This window comes from Bos indicus x Bos taurus, chromosome 14 (assembly GCF_003369695.1).
Source record: "Bos indicus x Bos taurus breed Angus x Brahman F1 hybrid chromosome 14, Bos_hybrid_MaternalHap_v2.0, whole genome shotgun sequence".
In the NCBI taxonomy this organism is placed as follows: domain Eukaryota; kingdom Metazoa; phylum Chordata; class Mammalia; order Artiodactyla; family Bovidae; genus Bos; species Bos indicus x Bos taurus.
This window is the reverse complement of record NC_040089.1, coordinates 76,258,802-76,276,121: the sequence shown is the minus strand read 5'-3', so window position 1 is coordinate 76,276,121 and position 17,320 is coordinate 76,258,802. Positions and strand designations below refer to the sequence as shown.

The window sequence follows — 17,320 nt, the reverse complement described above, 5'->3', positions numbered from 1 at the left end:
AATCGCAAAGTTAGCCTACAACAAACATGAATGCAGCATCATCTCCATTTCCCCTGAAGCCTGACCACACTCCTTCTCTCACTGAGTATCCCACGCACGTTTTCATCTCCCTAGTCAATGAGCCCACACCACGCCCTGTCGCTCAGCTCTCATCCAACCAGCAGCCAAGTTCTACTGGTTCTCCTTCCTACAATTTTCTCATGCCCAGGGATCAGACCCACATCTCCTAGGTCTCCAGCAATGGCAGGTGGGTTCTTTACCAGTCATGCCACCTGGGCAGCCCTGTTCTCAAGCCTATTTTCTCCTCTGGCTTTGGTTTCCTTGCCTTGAGTCATGCTCTCTTTGATCAATTCTACAGTGGCAGTGAGATGATCACTCTAGATCACTAACAATTCTATTGATTCATGATATCACACGACCTAAAGGAAAAAAAATCTGCTCCCTTTCATGTACACAAAGCTCTACTCTGTCTGTCCACTCGCCTCCTGCAGCATGTCATACTCACTCTGTTTAGAAGTGCATCACCAAATTTCCTACTGTGATGCCTTGACTTTGCTGTTCCCAGAGCTTGGGACATATTTTTTCCTTTTTCTCAGGGGGACAAAGGTGTGCAGACAATTTCAATTCATTCCTCAGAATGTGGACCAAGTGTTCCCTCCTTTGTATGGTTTTCTCTGTATCAAATAGCACCCAGGGCTCACCTATGTCATGACTCACATCACAAAACGCCACCGTTTTTCTTTTGTTTATTTCTCCTTCATCCTCTGAGCTACTTAAAAAGATAAGGACCATATCTTTGTCCTCCATTTCTCAGTTCCTAACACAGTGTCTAACACATAATGGGTGAGCACTGAATGTGTGAGGTAGAGGAATAGAAAGACATTCATTCATATTCAGACCTAAAGGAGTTAATGCTAATGTTGGACTGATGGGGCTCCCAGATGGTCTTAGTGGTAGAGAATCTGCCTGTCATTGCAAGAGACTCAAGAAACGTGGGTTTGATCCCTGGGTTGAGAAGATTCCCTGCAGAAGGGCATGGCAGCCCACTCCAGTATTCTTGCCTGGGAAATCCCACAAACAGAGGAGCCTGGCGGGCTACAGTCCATGGGTTGCAAAGAGTCGGACATGACTGAGTGACTACTATTACTACTACTATTGAGTTTATATTTGTCGATTTTAGCTATAGGTAGGAAGAAACTGTGTATTATTAATTATTCAACCAAAGTATTATAACTTGGACACATGGAAGCAGCATCCTCTAACATTATTATCCAGGCTGTCCATGTTCAGAAGTTTTAAGCTGCCCTTGAACAGTGTTGAAAATCGGTTAGCTAACTTTCCAATTCCTGTCCCACCACCTCATTTTACTTATCAAATTTTACAGAAGTGTATTAGAAAATAAACGACAAACTTATTTAACAATTGTTTTCTCTGAAACAAAATGGCATCCTGAGCCACAGGTAGACACAGATATGTATATATAAGTTTATGTTGAATCAAGTACCAAGCTTGAGTAAGATGAGTCAGTTGCTTTAAAGCTTATATGGAACAAGCAGACATTTCAAGTGCTAAGAAGTTATGTTAAAGTGTAACCATATCCTTCAACTCTGGAAGAATTTTCTTAGCATATTCATACTTTTGCTTTCAGAGTTGTCTCTGATCCTATGATGGAATAAATGGAAGTGTGCTAAAACTTGCTGCTACTGCTGCTACTGCTAAGTCACCTCAGTCATGTCCGACTCTGTGCGACCCCATAGACGGCAGCCCACCAGGCTCCCCCGTCCCTGGGATTTTCCAGGCAAGAACACTGGAGTGGGTTGCCATTTCCTTCTCCAATGCATGAAAGTGAAAAGTCAAAGTGAAGTTGCTCAGTCGTGTCCGACCCTCAGTGACCCCATGGACTGCAGCCTTCCAGGCTCCTCTATCCATGGGATTTTCCAGGCAGGAGTACTGGAGTGGGGTGCCATTGCCTTCTCTGAAAACTTGCTAGATTATATGAAAATGCCGTCTGGGGTTTCTAAAACCTCTCTTCTTGGCACATTAAATATATTTGGCGTCGTTAGCCTTCTGAAGATCAGTTTGCTAACTGAGGACAATTAAGCACTTATTTTTTAAAATGTGAAAAGTGAAAGTGCTAGTCACTTAGTCGTGTCTGACTCTTTGCAACCCCATGGACTGTAACCCACCAGGCTCCTCTGTCCATGGGATTCTCCAGGCAAGAACACTGGGGTGAGTTGCCATGCCCTCCTCCAGGGAATCTTACCAACCCAGGAATCAAACCCAGTTCTCCTGTGTTGTAGATGGATTCTTTACGATCTGAGCTATTAGGGAAGCCCATAAAATAACTACAATGTAGATTAAATAGTTATTCAAGAGAAAAAAAAGATCCTTGAGCTAAGACTGCCATTCACGCACTCCTTCAAATATATCTGGAATATATCCTCTGATTTCCTAAGGTAAATAGGGAAATTAATTGAATGCTGTCCCTACTCTCAGGAGACTTATCAGGTAAGAAAGGAGACCACATATACAAACAGGAGATGAAAGGAAGTTAGTGTGTGGACATTCATCATTTGATTCAGTCAGCACTTTACTGCACACCTTCTAGAAGCCAGACCATGGCTAGGTGTTCACGTTGTCTTATTTAATCTTCACAATAAGTTTATGAGGTGGGTGTAATAGTTCTGTTTTATGGATGACAAAGATAGTACACAATGAAAGGGTGAATTTATTTTCTTCAAGTATTATTCTAAGTTAATTTCAGAGGTGAAACTTGATCCTAGTCTATTACTATTTATTTCTGCTACGTCATAGTGAGCTTAATGGTTATATACCAAGTAAATAACAGAAGTATGAGCAAAATCTGCAGAGCAAAGAGAAGAGAATGGTTAATTTTCTTCAGATCAGTTTATAAATAGGAACTAAATCACCAAAGGCAGTTGACTCTAAGGGCAGGCCTGATAGACGTGGTCACTAGAAGGGCTTCCTTGGTGGCTCGGAAGTAAAGAATCTGTCTGCAATTCAGGAGACCTGGGTTCGATCCCTGGGTTGGGAAGATGCCCTGGAGAAAGAAATGGCTATTCTTGCCTGGAGAATTCCACGGACAGAGGAGGCTGGTGGACTATGGTCCGTGGGTCACAGAGTCAGGCATGACTGAGAGACTAACGCTTTCACCTCTTTCACAGAAGGTGCTGAGGGTTTCCATGGATCCTTGTGATTGGCAGGCTCAGCAAAGTGTTGTGAGTGCAAATCTCATCTAAATAACCCAGACGGTCATTGCCAGCTCTACTCCCGCTGTCAATGAAGGACATTTTAAATGAGATTTTTTTTTTTTTTTCTATGCCAACAAGTTGGTTGCTTGTTGGTTAGGTTGCCCAGTCGGGGTGGGCTGTCATCTTTTTTTTTTTTTTTCCTAAATTTTTAAAAGAGATTTTTTTTTTTTGGTCCTTGAATCAAAATTCTGCTCTCTATGGAGCACCATTTTCAGAAGAAAGATATTGCACATAAATACTATGGAAAACTTGTAAACACTCACCATTCCCTCTATTGCGGCCTCCAGCACTCAATCTGGTATCTATTTTCCCTCAAGCCTTTCAGGAATTAATATTTCTGTACTCTGCCTGGAATATCTGGTAACTGTAGGTATGTAATAAATGTTTGTTGAATGAATGAATAACTTGGAGGTGTAACATAAAGGTCACATGAATAGCTCAACTGCAGTGAGACTTTCAGGTTGGCTACTCGACTTGGATCGTCCTCTTGTTGCAGCTACTGCTAAGTCATGTCAGTCGTGTCCGCCTCTATGTGACCCCATAGACGGCAGCCCACCAGGCTTCCCCATCCCTGGGATTCTCCAGGCAAGAATACTGGAGTGGGTTGCCATTTCCTTCTCCAATGCATGAAAGTGAAAAGTGAAAGTGACGTTGCTCAGTCGTGTCCGACTTTCAGCGACCCCATGGACTGCAGCCCACCAGGTTCCTCCGTCCATGGGAGTTTCCAGGCAAGAGTACTGGAGTGGGTTGCCAGCGCCTTCTCCGGATCGTCCTCTTAGCGACATGTAATCAAAGTTTTAAAGTCTAAAACTACCTACTCTGAGTTAAAGAAACCATTAAACTTCATTTGAACAAACGAAGCAATTAGATCCTGCTCTATATTTGTGGCTTGTGATAATGAGTTTTAAATGGAGCCCATTGAGTGTATTTTTATTGGTTATTTTTCTTGGTTTTAACACTCCATTATGTGCAAAGATGTCTTCGAAAATTGAAAATAAAGTTTCTCCTTGCTGATTTTGTCATTTTCCATTTGTCAAACATTGATTTTTCTCCCCTTCTTGTGCATCTAATGGAGGTTGAAATTAGCGCTCATTTTCTTGCGTGGTGTTTCCTTCTTATTTGTGTGCCGTCATCACCGTTCGTCAACCTGCCAGCGTGCTTAGAGGAGTGCCGACTTAACTGGTGCTCTGAAGTCTGCACAAGGAATGGTTTGAATAGATTGTTGCAATAACTTTAGCTCTGGCCTTTAGAATTCTTCCTAGGAAAGATTTCTTTTTTAAAAATTAAATGTATTTACTTTAATTGGAGGTTAATTACTTACAATACTGTATTGGTTTTGCCATACATCAACATGAATCCACCACAGGTGTACACGTGCTCCCCATACTGATCCCTGCTCTCACCTCCCTCCCCATACCATCCCTCTGGGACATCCCAGTGCACCAGCCCCGAGCATCCTGTATCCTGCATCAAACCTGGACTGGCGATTTGTTTGTTATATGATATTATACATGTTTCAATGCCATTCTCCCAAATCATCCCACCCTCTCCCTCTCCCACAGAGTCCAAAAGACTGTTCTATACATCTGGGTCTCTTTTGCTGTCTCACATACAGGGTTATCATTACCATCTTTCTAAATTCCATATATATGCGTTAGTATACTGTATTGGTGTTTTTCTTTCTGGCTTACTTCACTCTGTATAATAGGCTCCAGTTTCATCCACCTCATTAGAACTGATTCAAATGTATTCTTTTTAATGGCTGAGTAATACTCCATTGTGTATATGTATCACAGCTTTCTTATCCATTCGTCTGCTGATGGACATCTAGGTTGCTTCCATGTCCTGGCTATTATAAACAGTGCTGCGATGAACATTGGGGTACACGTGTCTCTTTCCCTTCTGGTTTCCTCAGTGTGTATGCCCAGCAGTGGGATTGCTGGATCATAAGGCAGTTCTATTTCCAGTTTTTTAAGGAATCTCCACACTGTTCTCCATAATGGCTGTACTAGTTTGCATTCCCACCAACAGTGTAAGAGGGTTCCCTTTTCTCCACACTCTCTCCAGCATTTATTGCTTGTAGACTTTTGGATCGCAGCCATTCTGACTGGCGTGAAATGGTACCTCATTGTGGTTTTGATTAGAAGGCACTCCCTATCAAATGGTATTTTTAAAGGAAAAAAAAAGACAAAACAAAAGCAAAACTACTCCTTTCAGCTTTTTGATAACTTAAAATCATCTAAGGATTTAAAAGAAAATATTCAGGAAATCAAGGAACCTACCTCTTATCTTCAAAAACATGTACGAGCCTAGGGTGCCATGCACTCGGTTGCTGTGCTCACCCCAGGGTGGCCCTGGAGGGTCTGTTTCTGTGCAGCGCTCCCCAGAACTGTGACGAAGATATCACAGGGCACGTGCGTTGGAAAGGAAGCATCCTTTTAGTGAGCTGGGGAGGGCCCTGGGGGGCAGGGGAGTGTAAGAGATTTGGGTGTGTACTTGTGAAAACTTATTCTTCTCTTTCTGCCTTAGATTGATTGGATTAACTGTGAAATTCCCTCAACAGTAAGAATAAATCCAGTTGAAGATGAGGGTGAGAATGCTCTTTCTCAGGTGGATCAAACAGGGCGCTTGATGTTGAGGAATGAGGTGTGATGAGTCTGGAAAGTGAAGTGCGGAAAGAAGACAGGCAGCAGACACAGTTGCAGGCGCCCTACGGGCATCAATTCATCCAGTCTCCCCATCAATATTATGAAGGTACTACTGTTGCTATTTTTAAAATGAGGAAACTAGAGCACAGGGAGATGCATGGTCCCCAGCACACAGGGGAGAGCTCAGCGGTTGTTTTGTTATGGTCGTTACTAAACTGATGGTTCCAGTGGTTAAAGACCCACTCATGCAGTCCCTCAGATGTTAAATTAACAACAAGCAAACATTAATTGTTTTTTTGTAGTTCAGTCTTTGATATTCCTTTGTCAGTTTCTGCTTCTCCCGAGCCCCTACTTACTATTATATCTCCTCCTCTCATAAACTGGAGCCTGGGCTGGATTAATAGCAGATCGAAGAGGTAGATGGTATCGCATATGAGGTCTGTAATAAGCCAGTAGTGTGTGTTGTGTGGTGTCTGGTACGGGAAGACCACTCGCAGGGGTATAAACCAGCAGTTCCAGTTAAAGGCGATGGTGACAAGTGAGAGCCACAGGAGATAGAATCGATCTGGAAAAAAAGCGACAGGAGCAACCCACATGGCAGGTACAGAACATTAAAATAATTCTGTTGCTTAGTTTGGTCAAGTTGGGGCACTCCCCTCTGGAGATAAGGGATTTGTGTACGAGGCTCTATTTACAGCAATCACGAGGTTCTGCCACTAGAGCCGAGGCGCCGGGCTTTAAGAGGGATGTTAGATGATCTTAGCAGCTTTCCTAACTTTGGAGGGCGTCCTTCCTGTTTCCTAGAGTAGTAGCCACTGTGTCTCTCTGCCGGAGTAACTGCATGATTAGCATCAGGGGAGGAGAACCCGAGGAAAAGCCGAAGGCCTCACTGTGTCTGGAACTGCAGCAGGACCCTCCAGCGGGTCGTTAAGGAAGCTGCAGGGTCAGGGCTTGTGAACCAGGGCCTACATCTTGCTCACCGGGGGGGAGGCTGGGGATGGGACTTGTCCAATTAAATGCACAATGTGAACCCATGGAAGAAGACATATTTTATAAGGATTTTTTTTTTTTTTTTTTGGTGGGGAGAATGTTCAATGAACATATTGCTGAATGCTTCTTTTCAAAGATTATTAGGGACTGGACCCGCTTTGGACTCTTTAAAAATAGACAGGAATATTTTTATATCTTCTTTTCACTAGAAAGCGGCAAATGATCCACTGCAGACCTTAAGTTTAAATACTGGTTTCTAGACAGGCTCAGAATACTGGATGGAGAACATGGAAGCTATCTGTGAGCTTGGGTTTCAGGGGTTCTTGGGAATAGCCAGCCCTCCCACCAAGACAGTCCACTCCTTGACGGTACCTGTGTAGGAATCAATGCTTTTTGGAAGTCTGAGTCGCTTTAGGTACTCGGTCAGGGGTGCCTTCTGGGAATGCTCTTCTTTTAGCTTAGCACTACTTTCTTGGGTTGATGACACAGCTGTGGGCTTTGCTTTATAGGAGAAAAAAGATGAAAAGCTTTTTAAGAGGTTAAGTTAGCTTAGGGAGGAAAAAGTTTAGATTGGAATGAAAACATTTTGTAATCTTCCTTCACGCAGGCAGATGAGGCGTTTTATGACATTTACAATATTGTTGTGTGTGAAAATACCTAAGTAACGAAAACATTGAAATTTGGAAAGAAGTAGCAGATTTAAAGTTTAACTTAAATGACCTAAAGGTGTTGCAAATAGGATATTTTAAATACAAGCCTCATTCCCACATATTTTGGAGCATAAGTAGTTAGTACTTTGGATTGACATTGAACAGAAACTTTACAAATATACACCATTCCACGGGTTCTAGTTTTGGGCTTCTTTAGCTTTATTCATGTCCTTCCAGTATGGGTAAGTAAAGCTCAAAACATTCTTTTTGGTGTATCTTTATAAAGCTATGATGACTATATTTTAGACCTTTCCCTTTAAAAAGAAACTATTATATAATAGTTCATCTCCCTGCCAGGGCATTGTCTCCCAGCTGGCTTGCTTAAAGTGCTGGAGTATTAGGAAACAGCAACCCTCTCCAGTGTTCTTGCCTGGAAATCCCACGGACAGAGGAGCCTGGTGGGCTAGAGTCCAGAGGGTCACGAAGAGCCAGGCACGCTGAGTGACTAGGCACAGCACAACGCTTTAGCAGCTTGCCTCAGCAGCAGACCTCAGCCGACGAAGGGCAGGAGTTGGTGGACTGATCTCCCAGCTTCGTGTTCCTCCAGGATGATTCTTATGTGTCGTCCACACAGATGTTCAGCTGAATCAGGCCCCAGTGGCCCTGCCATTAGCACACCTTCATTGTCTTAACTCCCTTCCCCGTCTCTCTTGCTGTCTCACCTCCTGCACCACCCTCAATATAAAATATTCCTAGCTAAGTCATTGTCTTGGGGAAACTGCTTTTGGGGAAGCCCAAGTGAAACCATTTGCAAAATACTGATACATACCCACTCATCCCCTTCGTCCCAGAACTTTGAGGTAACACCACTCACCAGTTTGGGGACTGCTCTCAGGTGAGGACATATCACCTTGCACTAACTTCCTTTTGTAGAAATCTGTTCTTTGGCGCAGTCTTCTCACCAGGCTGTGCAGCTGGGCATCCGCGTACTCGTTAATAACAGGGGCTACAGGTGGTTTGCTTTTTGGATGAAATGGAAAAAAAAGGTGACAGAGTCAGATCTATAAGGAGATACATATGGGGAGGGATTAAGTTTCTTCCTCTTCCCCATAAACCTAAGGAGATACATACGGGGAGGGATTAAGTTTCTTCCTCTTCCCCATAAACCTAAGGAGATACATACGGGGAGGGATTAAGTTTCTTCCTCTTCCCCATAAACCTAAGGAGATACTACAGGGGAGGCATTAAGTTTCTTCCTCTTCCCCAAAACCCAAGATAATGTACTAGCTTCTCCTTCTACAACTGAGTAGAACAACTCAAGAATAAAATTTAATGGATAGGGTGCTCTGTGCAATACAGGTTTCCCACTGAAAAACTAGAATCCAAAAATAGCAAATGACTATTCTGTGATGCAGTCCAGAGGGTCGTAAAGAGTCAGACACGACTGAGTGACTGAACTGAACGGATTCTGCGATTCCGTCATTAGATGGTATCATGAGAAGAAAAAATGCTATAGTTGATATGGTTGCTGCTGCTGTGGCTAAGTCGCTTCAGTCGTGTCCGACTCTGTGCGACCCCATAGACGGCAGCCCACCAGGCTCCCCTGTCCCTGGGATTCTCCAGGCAAGAACACTGTAGTGGGTTGCCATTTCCTTCTCCAATGCATGAAGGTGAAAAGTGAAAGTGAAGTCGTTCAGTTGTGTCCGACTCTTCGTGACCCCATGGACTGCAGCCTACCAGGCTCCTCTGCTCATGGGGTTTTCCAGGCAAGAGTAATGGAGTGGGTAGGCAGAGTTCTAAGATGTCTCCATGGCTTGCATGTCCTAGGTAATCCCAGGGACAATGAATATGGTGGAGTTTACTTCCATAATTGGTTGTGTTATGTGGCTCAGCTGACTTTAAGATACGGAAATTATAGCGATGTGTCTGATGTAATCAAATGAGTCCTTTAAAAGCAGACAGTTTCTCCAACTGGTGACAGAACAGAAAGTCAGAGATTTGAAGCACACGGGGAATTTCTCCATTTTTGGCTTTGAAGGAGAAAGGAGTCCCCTGATAAGAATTGCATGAAGCCTCTGGGAGCTGAGAGTGATCCCTGGCTAGCAGATAAAAAGGAAGCAAGGACTTCAGTCCTACAACTGTAAGAAACTGCATCCTACCAATAATTGAATAAGCTTAGAAGTGGATTCTTCTTTGGTGCCTCCAGATAAGACCCCAGCCAGGCCTGGCTGGTACCTTAATTTCAACTGTGTTGTGCCTAAAGCAGAGAACCCAGCCAAGCCCACCCGACCTTCTGAGCTGTGGAAATGTGAGCTAGTAACTGGTTGCTGTTTTAAGTCTCCAGAATTGCCATAATGTGTTAAGCTATAGTAGAAAACTAATATATCTAGCATGCTTTAATAAACTTCCCTTCTAAGAAGACATACAAAATAAAGCATACAGTAAGTCCCCTGCATAAAAACGAGTTCTACTCTTATTTCTTTTTGTTCTTTCTCTGAGCCTCCAATTTCATCAGGCCTTCTTTAGTAAGCTTCTTGTATTGCACAGCAAGGTGTTCAGTGAAGTCGTCCTCTTGCAGACCTCGCTCCAGCTTCTCAGTGAAGGTCATTAAGTTGCTGAAGACCTCTTTGGACTCCTCATCCACCTTCTTAAATCCACGATAGCTGTGAACAAACTGTAGACAAAGGTTCTCCCAAATACCATTCTTGGTGACAGCTGTAACCTCGTGCCAAGCATAATCAGTGTTTTCATGGTCTTGTAGACCAGAATACTGGAGTGGGTTGCCATGCCCTCCTCTAGGGAGTCTTCCCAACCTGGGGATCAAACCCAGGTCTCCTGCATTGCATGTGGATTCTTTACTGTCTGAGCCACCAGAGAAGCCCTGTAGTTTTATGGTCCTTCCAATGTTGTCACAAGGTTTTCCTGATTCATTCCTTGTCTTCACTGCCTGACAAAGTGTGATGTAAATAATATTTCTTGAAAGTCACTATAATTCTCTGGCCCATAGGTTGGATGAATGACCTAGGTGCTATGTTGATCCTAGGATGAAAGTTGTCCATGAATTGGGAGTTGGTGGTGGTGACCCAAGCATTGTCAAGCAGCAAAAGCATGTTGAATGGGATGTCCTTCTCTGAGCAATATTTCTCCACGTCCAGGATAAAGTGGTGGAAAAAACCAGTTCTGGAAAATTGCCTGTGAGACTCAAGCTTTGGGGTTACAGTACTCTTCCACACAATAGGAAGAGAGTCCATGGCTATGTTTATAAAGGCTCTTGTGTTAGGGAGTGTTTAACAGGATTCCTATGTGCTGTTTCTCACAAGTCCTTTGTTTCTTTTTAAGCGGAACAGCAGGCTGCTCCCAGGAACTGAGGTCATTGTGTGAGACAGGCCTGAATCTCCTTTAGTAAACATTCTCTTTACGACAAACTCAATTAATCAAGACCCTTTTTACAAATATAATAAATAAGGGGGATTGTCAGGAACATTTAACAGGAGGAGTCCTGCGTGCTGCTGTCTGTTTCTCAAGGATTCTCTGTTCCTTATCAGTTCCTATTCCAAGAATGAGTAAAGCTGCATGCAGTTCTCAGGACTGAGGTCACGGGATGAGACATGCAGTGACTCTTTTCAGCGTCAGCGACCTTGTATGTGTTAGACTATCCATACTGTGGCTATTGATAAAATTTCATCCTGTGAAATAGCTGAGTAATCATCTTACTAAAGATATATAAGCCTGCATTTCTGCTAATAAGGCACCTTTGCGCCATCAGAGCTTGGGTCCCCATGTCTTTCTTTCTTTCTGTCTTTCTCTCTCCTCGGCTAATTCTCTGGAATGCAGAAACCCGTCTAGCTCACTCTCCTGCCCAGGCTTCTAAGACTCTCTTGAGAAGGTGCCCCGTGCCTTCACCCCCACCTCGAGAGGGCGCCCGGTGCCTTCGTGAGAGACTCGAGTCTTACGTCAAGGACTTTATTGGTTTTCTGCGTAAACCAGGGTGTATCAGCCTCTTTCTCTCTTTCATTTTTGTTATGGTCACCTCCGGACCGCCGGGTCCTGGTCCATTAAAGGACACCAACACTCTTGAATTCTTAGAATGATTAAGAGAGATTTCAGCTTCATATCACCAGAAGCATTGCCACCAAACAAGAGTTAGCCTGTCCTTTGCTGCTTCGTAGCCCGACATCACTTTTCCTCCTTACTGATGCAACTTCGGTCTGGCACCCTCTTTAGTACAGTCCTGTCTCATTCACATTAACATCCCGATGGGACAAATATGTGCCTTCATAAATAATTTCTCAAAACACTTCAGGAAATTTCCAGCTACCGTATCTGCATTTGTTGCCTTGCCACTTACTTTAACATTGTAAAGGTTGGCTCTAGCCTTGAACTGATGAAATCATACACGGCTGGCATTAAAATGTGTGCCATCTGATTCTTCACCACGTTTCTTCTTCAAGTCTTCATAAAGGCTTTCAGCTCTCTCTTGAGGCAGCATTAAGCTGAGTGGGGCTCGACACTGATCCTGATCCTGCATCTACACGCCGAGAAGTTTCTCCACCTCCTCCATCACTCTTCCTTGCTTCTTCGATTTTATTGTTGACGCCATCAGCACAGCAGACTTCACATGTTCCATGAGTTCATCCTTCTTCTTTAGAACCATGTTGATGGGTGAACAATTCATGTTGTAAGAACAAGTGGCGTCTGCCATCTTTTCGCCTCTCTCTACTCTCTCAGTTATTTTCTTTTTGTTTCCATTGTTGCCGCTCGGCACTTCTCAGCAGTACCAGCTAAATCACCGCTGCTCTTACACTTGCTTCTGGACACCTTGGGCTTGAAATAAAGACACTGTACACTGTGCAGTACACAGTGCTGCACAACAAATCGCACAAAAGTACAACTGCCCCTGGAGGATGCATGCACGTGACAATGTACGTCAGACGTGTGAATAGCTTACACTACTGGGCGTGTGAACACGTGTGTGCATCTTTGAAATTGTGCGGCTTGAAGGCTTGTATGGAGTGGACTTACTTTATAAACTAGTATATTTTATAATGATCTGAGTTTCCTCATAGTTTATCCTCAAAGCTCTAACTCACTCTTGACCCTCCTGAGTCTAACACTGGGTCTACATAGACCCACATAAGTTCCAGCCATTCTCACCTTCTCACATCCATATCTGCCTTTTCCGTCTCCCTTCCAAATGGGAACCCATGGGGTTCACAGTGGAACTGGGTAACCTGTGCATTCTATTTAAAGAGGACTCTAGCGTGAGCCCCTCTCCACTAATATCCATTTTCCACCAGGTCCACAAATAAATCATATCTAACTGTTTACAAATTCCCTAACCATTGATGTCTTTCTCCCCTTACAATTATCATAGTATAATTTGCACCTCTTTCAAATGTCTAAAGTCCTGCTTCAGCATCAAGATTCTTCAGGTGTGTCTGTGTCCCATTAAGACCTTTATAAACCATTCAAGGATGGAGCAGCAGTGGAAGAAAATCTGATATACGATATAGAAATAGGAGGGCATTCAGTCCACAAAACCAAGAAAAAATTTTTATTTTCTGATGAAAACTTGTTGCCATTTATATCATGTCATAAATTTCTGCTTAAAATCTTAGTATGCCTAGAAGCTTATTCATTCATCAAACAGTTATTGAGTTTCTACTTTTCGTACTGGAAATAGAAAGATATGCTGAACAGACACTAGCCCTTTGGATGTTCACAGTTTAATGGGGGAAGCAAGGATGTAAATAAGTAGCTAATTAGAAGTAATAAACATACATAGAGAATGCTATGCTCACACTGAACTTGGCCTGGGGATCAGAGTGGCCCCATAGGGAGAGCATCACAAGTCTGGAAGGGTTAGAATGTCTTTGACAGAAAAATGAAATGAGGCCCCTCCTGGCCTTGAGAACAACATGTTAAAAAATGTGAAATAAATATGATACGTTGAACAAGTGTTTTGGTGTGACTGGAAGGCAATGTGTACATGTAAGGGGCCAGGTGGTGGGGTGGCAGGAGAGGTAGTGGCTGGGTCTGAAAAGGTGAGTGGGGTCAGGTTATGATGGTTCCTGTTTAATCTGCTTACGGGTTTAAACACTGACCTCTAGGTTAATGGGAACCAATGGAGAATATTACGCAAATGAGGTGTATGAGCTGATAGACGTTTTGGAAAGGTAGCAATAACGGGAGGATTGAAGAGGAGCAGTGTAAATGCATACAGGCAAGGAAGGAAGCTAATAGGTTAGGTTAGAATTGATGAAGGGAAAATGGACTAAAGAAGTATTGTAGAGGCAGAAATCAAAGAATTTGAACTTTCTGGATCTTTTGGATAAACCCAAATAAAGAATCAAGTCTAATTTCTCAGTTTTTATTGTGAGAGACTAAATTCACAAAGATTACTATTACAGGAGACCAGATTTAAGAAAACATTAATAAAAATTTGAATTCAGAAAGAGATGCTTGTTTGTAGTGGGTATATGAAAAAATGAATTGTGTCTATAAGTATATGTGTGTGTGTTCAATTCATGGTGTTTGTAGGACTTTGTGTGATAGGACCTTGCTTGGGACACTCAGGAAGCATTCAGGAATATAACTCTTACAACAAGATCTTGATGATCTAGTGTATCTGGGATTTTTGAAGCTATGTTTGTTTTTGATAGTATCATAAACTGACAGTTTCAAGATCAGGAACTGTATGTCTTCTTTATATTTTGCAAGATCTAGGACAAGGTGTATTTTAAATACATGTTTATTGAATAAATAAACCCACTACTTTCAACCTTTTTCTTTGACCTTATTTGATGTACTTCAATGCATTAAAAAAAATCCATAAAAAGTAAGGTTGAGGCTTGGTGGATTACTGACTGTAAAGTCAGGTGTTCAAACTGTCAAAATGTCTAATTCAAGCACTAAGACTTAAAGAGAATGCTTTTCTTTTCCTGAATTATCTATGTCTTATTTGATTGTATAATTGGCCCTTAATCGCACCAGTTTGTACTGTGCAAACATATCTCACAGTTACATGTTTAAAATTGTATTATAAAGCATGTCACTATTTCTAATCCATAGCTATATTTCACATACTCTGTATTTTTCTTTTTGTGTTAGCTGAACATCAATATGCTAATCTATTCCACCTTTTCTGTTTTTTTCCAGCTTTTTTCCACAATAATCCTTGCCTATCTTCTTCTCCACCAATGTATATACAGAAGTTATAAATGTATTTCTCCTTAGATAATTTGGTGAATGAATGAAAAAATGGAGATGAAGAAACAATATTCCATAAAATAAACAAAAAATTGTATGGAAGTATGAGGGAACCAATGAAATATGCTTTTATAACAAAGGTTCTTTTGAGTTATACTTGATAATTCTAGTTCATATTGTATATTTTTAAAAGAATTATTCCTCATAATTCCTTGGTGAAGAATTTAGGAAACAGTAAATATATTTTATAAATTTTGATAAACAAACATGAGAGTAAAGTTTTATTGATAGTCATCTCTGATTGACATGGTTAAGCATTTTAGATTTTGTGTGAGAATTGGACTATAAAGAAAGCTGAGTCACAAAGAATTGATGCTTTTGAACTGTGGTTTTGGAGAAGACTCTTGAGAGTCCCTTGGACTCTAAGGAGATCCAACCAGTCAATCCTAAAGGAAATTAGTCCTGGGTGTTCATTGGAAGGACTGAGGCTGAAGCTGAAACTCCAATCCATTGGCCACCTGATACGAAGAACTGATGTATTGGAAAATATCCTGATGGTGGGAAATATTGAAGGTAGGAGGAGAAGGGGATGACAGAGGATGAGATGGTTGGATGGCATCAGCGGCTTGATGGACAAGAGTTTGAGCAAGCTCCGGGAATTGGTGATGAACAGGGAAGCCTGGAGCGGTGCAGTCCATGGGGTTGAAACGAGTCAGACATGACTGAGCAACTGCACTGAACTGAACTGAATATGTACTTATGGAGGACTAAAGAATTAGTTGTTGTTAAAATACAATTTATTTCTCTTTTTGATAAGGGTTCAGAGGAAACTCATTTCTAAAATCAATTGATAGCAAATAAGAGAATTATAACAGTATTCCTTACTTCCTAAATTCAGTCAGATAGAGGCAAAAAAATTACATAATTAACAATTGTCCCTGTGTTTGGGATTGCAAAAATTTTTACACTCCAGGACAATGTATCATAGTAGTATTGGGATGGGTTAGAAACAGGCTTTTTTTTGGCAACTGAGAGAAAAGCCAATGTGAGAGGAAAGGTAGGAAAGAAAAACTCATCTGCAAGTGACTTAGGAATACCAGTTTCACGAAAGAGTATGTATGTAAATTATAGATTTTGAACTTGATTATTTATAAACCATTGGTGTTTATAGGGCTCTAGGAAAGTTTTCATGTGCACCCTGTGATACATATACTCTAGTTCAAGATTGTAGCTTTAGCATAACACAAACGGATGGCAAACTTTGATGGGGCAAAATGAATAGATAGTAATCAGGGATGAGTCTACAGAGGAGGAGGAATGATACTTTAATGACGTAAAGGGAAGATACTCAAAAGCCTGAGGAAAGATGTATTAGCTGTTGCCTTGTTGAGGACAATAAAGCCTCAAACATTTTAATATAGGATCTCCAATCACCTGTAATTTAGCTTGAAAGCTCAATTGAGACCACTGAAGAACCATAACAGAATTATAAACAGAAGAGGGACATTATTAGCTATGTTTTAGAAAGTTATTGTAAAAAGAAAGATAGTAATTAATTGTGATGAGGAAAAAGTATGATTTGAAGAGGGAAGAGAGTTGAGTTAAAATCTGTGGATTAGTGTAACAGTAGGAAATGTCAAATTTGGTGAACATAAGACATGGATAATGTTCTGCCAAAATTCATGTCCATCCAGAGCCTCAGAATGTGACTGTACTTGGAAACAGAGTCTTTGCAGATGTAACTGTTTACGATGAGGTCACACTGGAGTAGAGTGGGCTCTTAATCTAATGACGGGAGTCCTCCCTATAAGAATGCCAAGTGAAAACATGGAAGAAACACATGGAGAAAGACATGTGACCATAGGGGCAGAGGCTGGGGTGATGTGTCTACAGTCCAAGAAGCACCAAGGATTGCTGGCAATGACCAGAGGCCAGGAGAAAACCATGCAACAGATTCTCCCTCAGAATTTCCCGAAGGGCCAACCTTGCCAATAGCTTGATTTCAGACTTTTAGTCTTCAGCACTGAGAGAGTAAATTCCTGTTGCTTGAACCCACTCAGTTTGTGGAAATTCGTTATGGCAGCCTTAGGAAACTAATAGAATTAGCAAAGTAGGTAATTGTGATACCACATGGACAACTCAGAGGGAGATATAAAATGTTGCAAGATAAATTGAAATATATTAAATTTAGCATATGGTAAACTTGAGGTGTGAATGAATAATCAAGATCTTTTAAAATACAGTCAATATTTCAGGCAGTTGAAAATTTGGATCTGGAAGTCAGTTGGGGGCTGAACGGAGAATCACCTCTCTAGAGGAAATGGTGCAAATTATATAGAACAACATAAGACCGGGAGGTCACAATCTTGGAATTTGCTGACGTTTAAGGAGTAGCATAAGTAAAGGAACTGAGAAGCAACAATTAGGGGGAACTGAAAGGAAAATGTCACAAAAGTTGGGGAAGCCAAGAGTTTGAAAAAGGAAGTCAGTGCTATACCCAAAGCAAGATGGGGACTAGACTAAGGAGGACTCTATATATTTAGCAAGTAAG

The 17,320-nt window shown here is 41.8% G+C and overlaps 1 protein-coding gene across 1 annotated transcript in view; it reads right to left on the bottom strand.

The window, feature by feature from the left end:
- Positions 1-17,320, bottom strand: part of CNGB3 (cyclic nucleotide gated channel beta 3) — a 187,306-nt gene that overhangs the window by 85,567 nt on the left and 84,419 nt on the right. The window contains exons 4-6 of the mRNA XM_027560636.1: positions 8,435-8,580; positions 7,283-7,411; positions 6,277-6,485 (exon numbers count right to left, since the gene is read on the bottom strand). Of these exons, the coding sequence (XP_027416437.1) occupies positions 6,277-6,485; positions 7,283-7,411; positions 8,435-8,580 (484 nt within the window). The remainder of the gene's footprint in view (positions 1-6,276; positions 6,486-7,282; positions 7,412-8,434; positions 8,581-17,320) is intronic.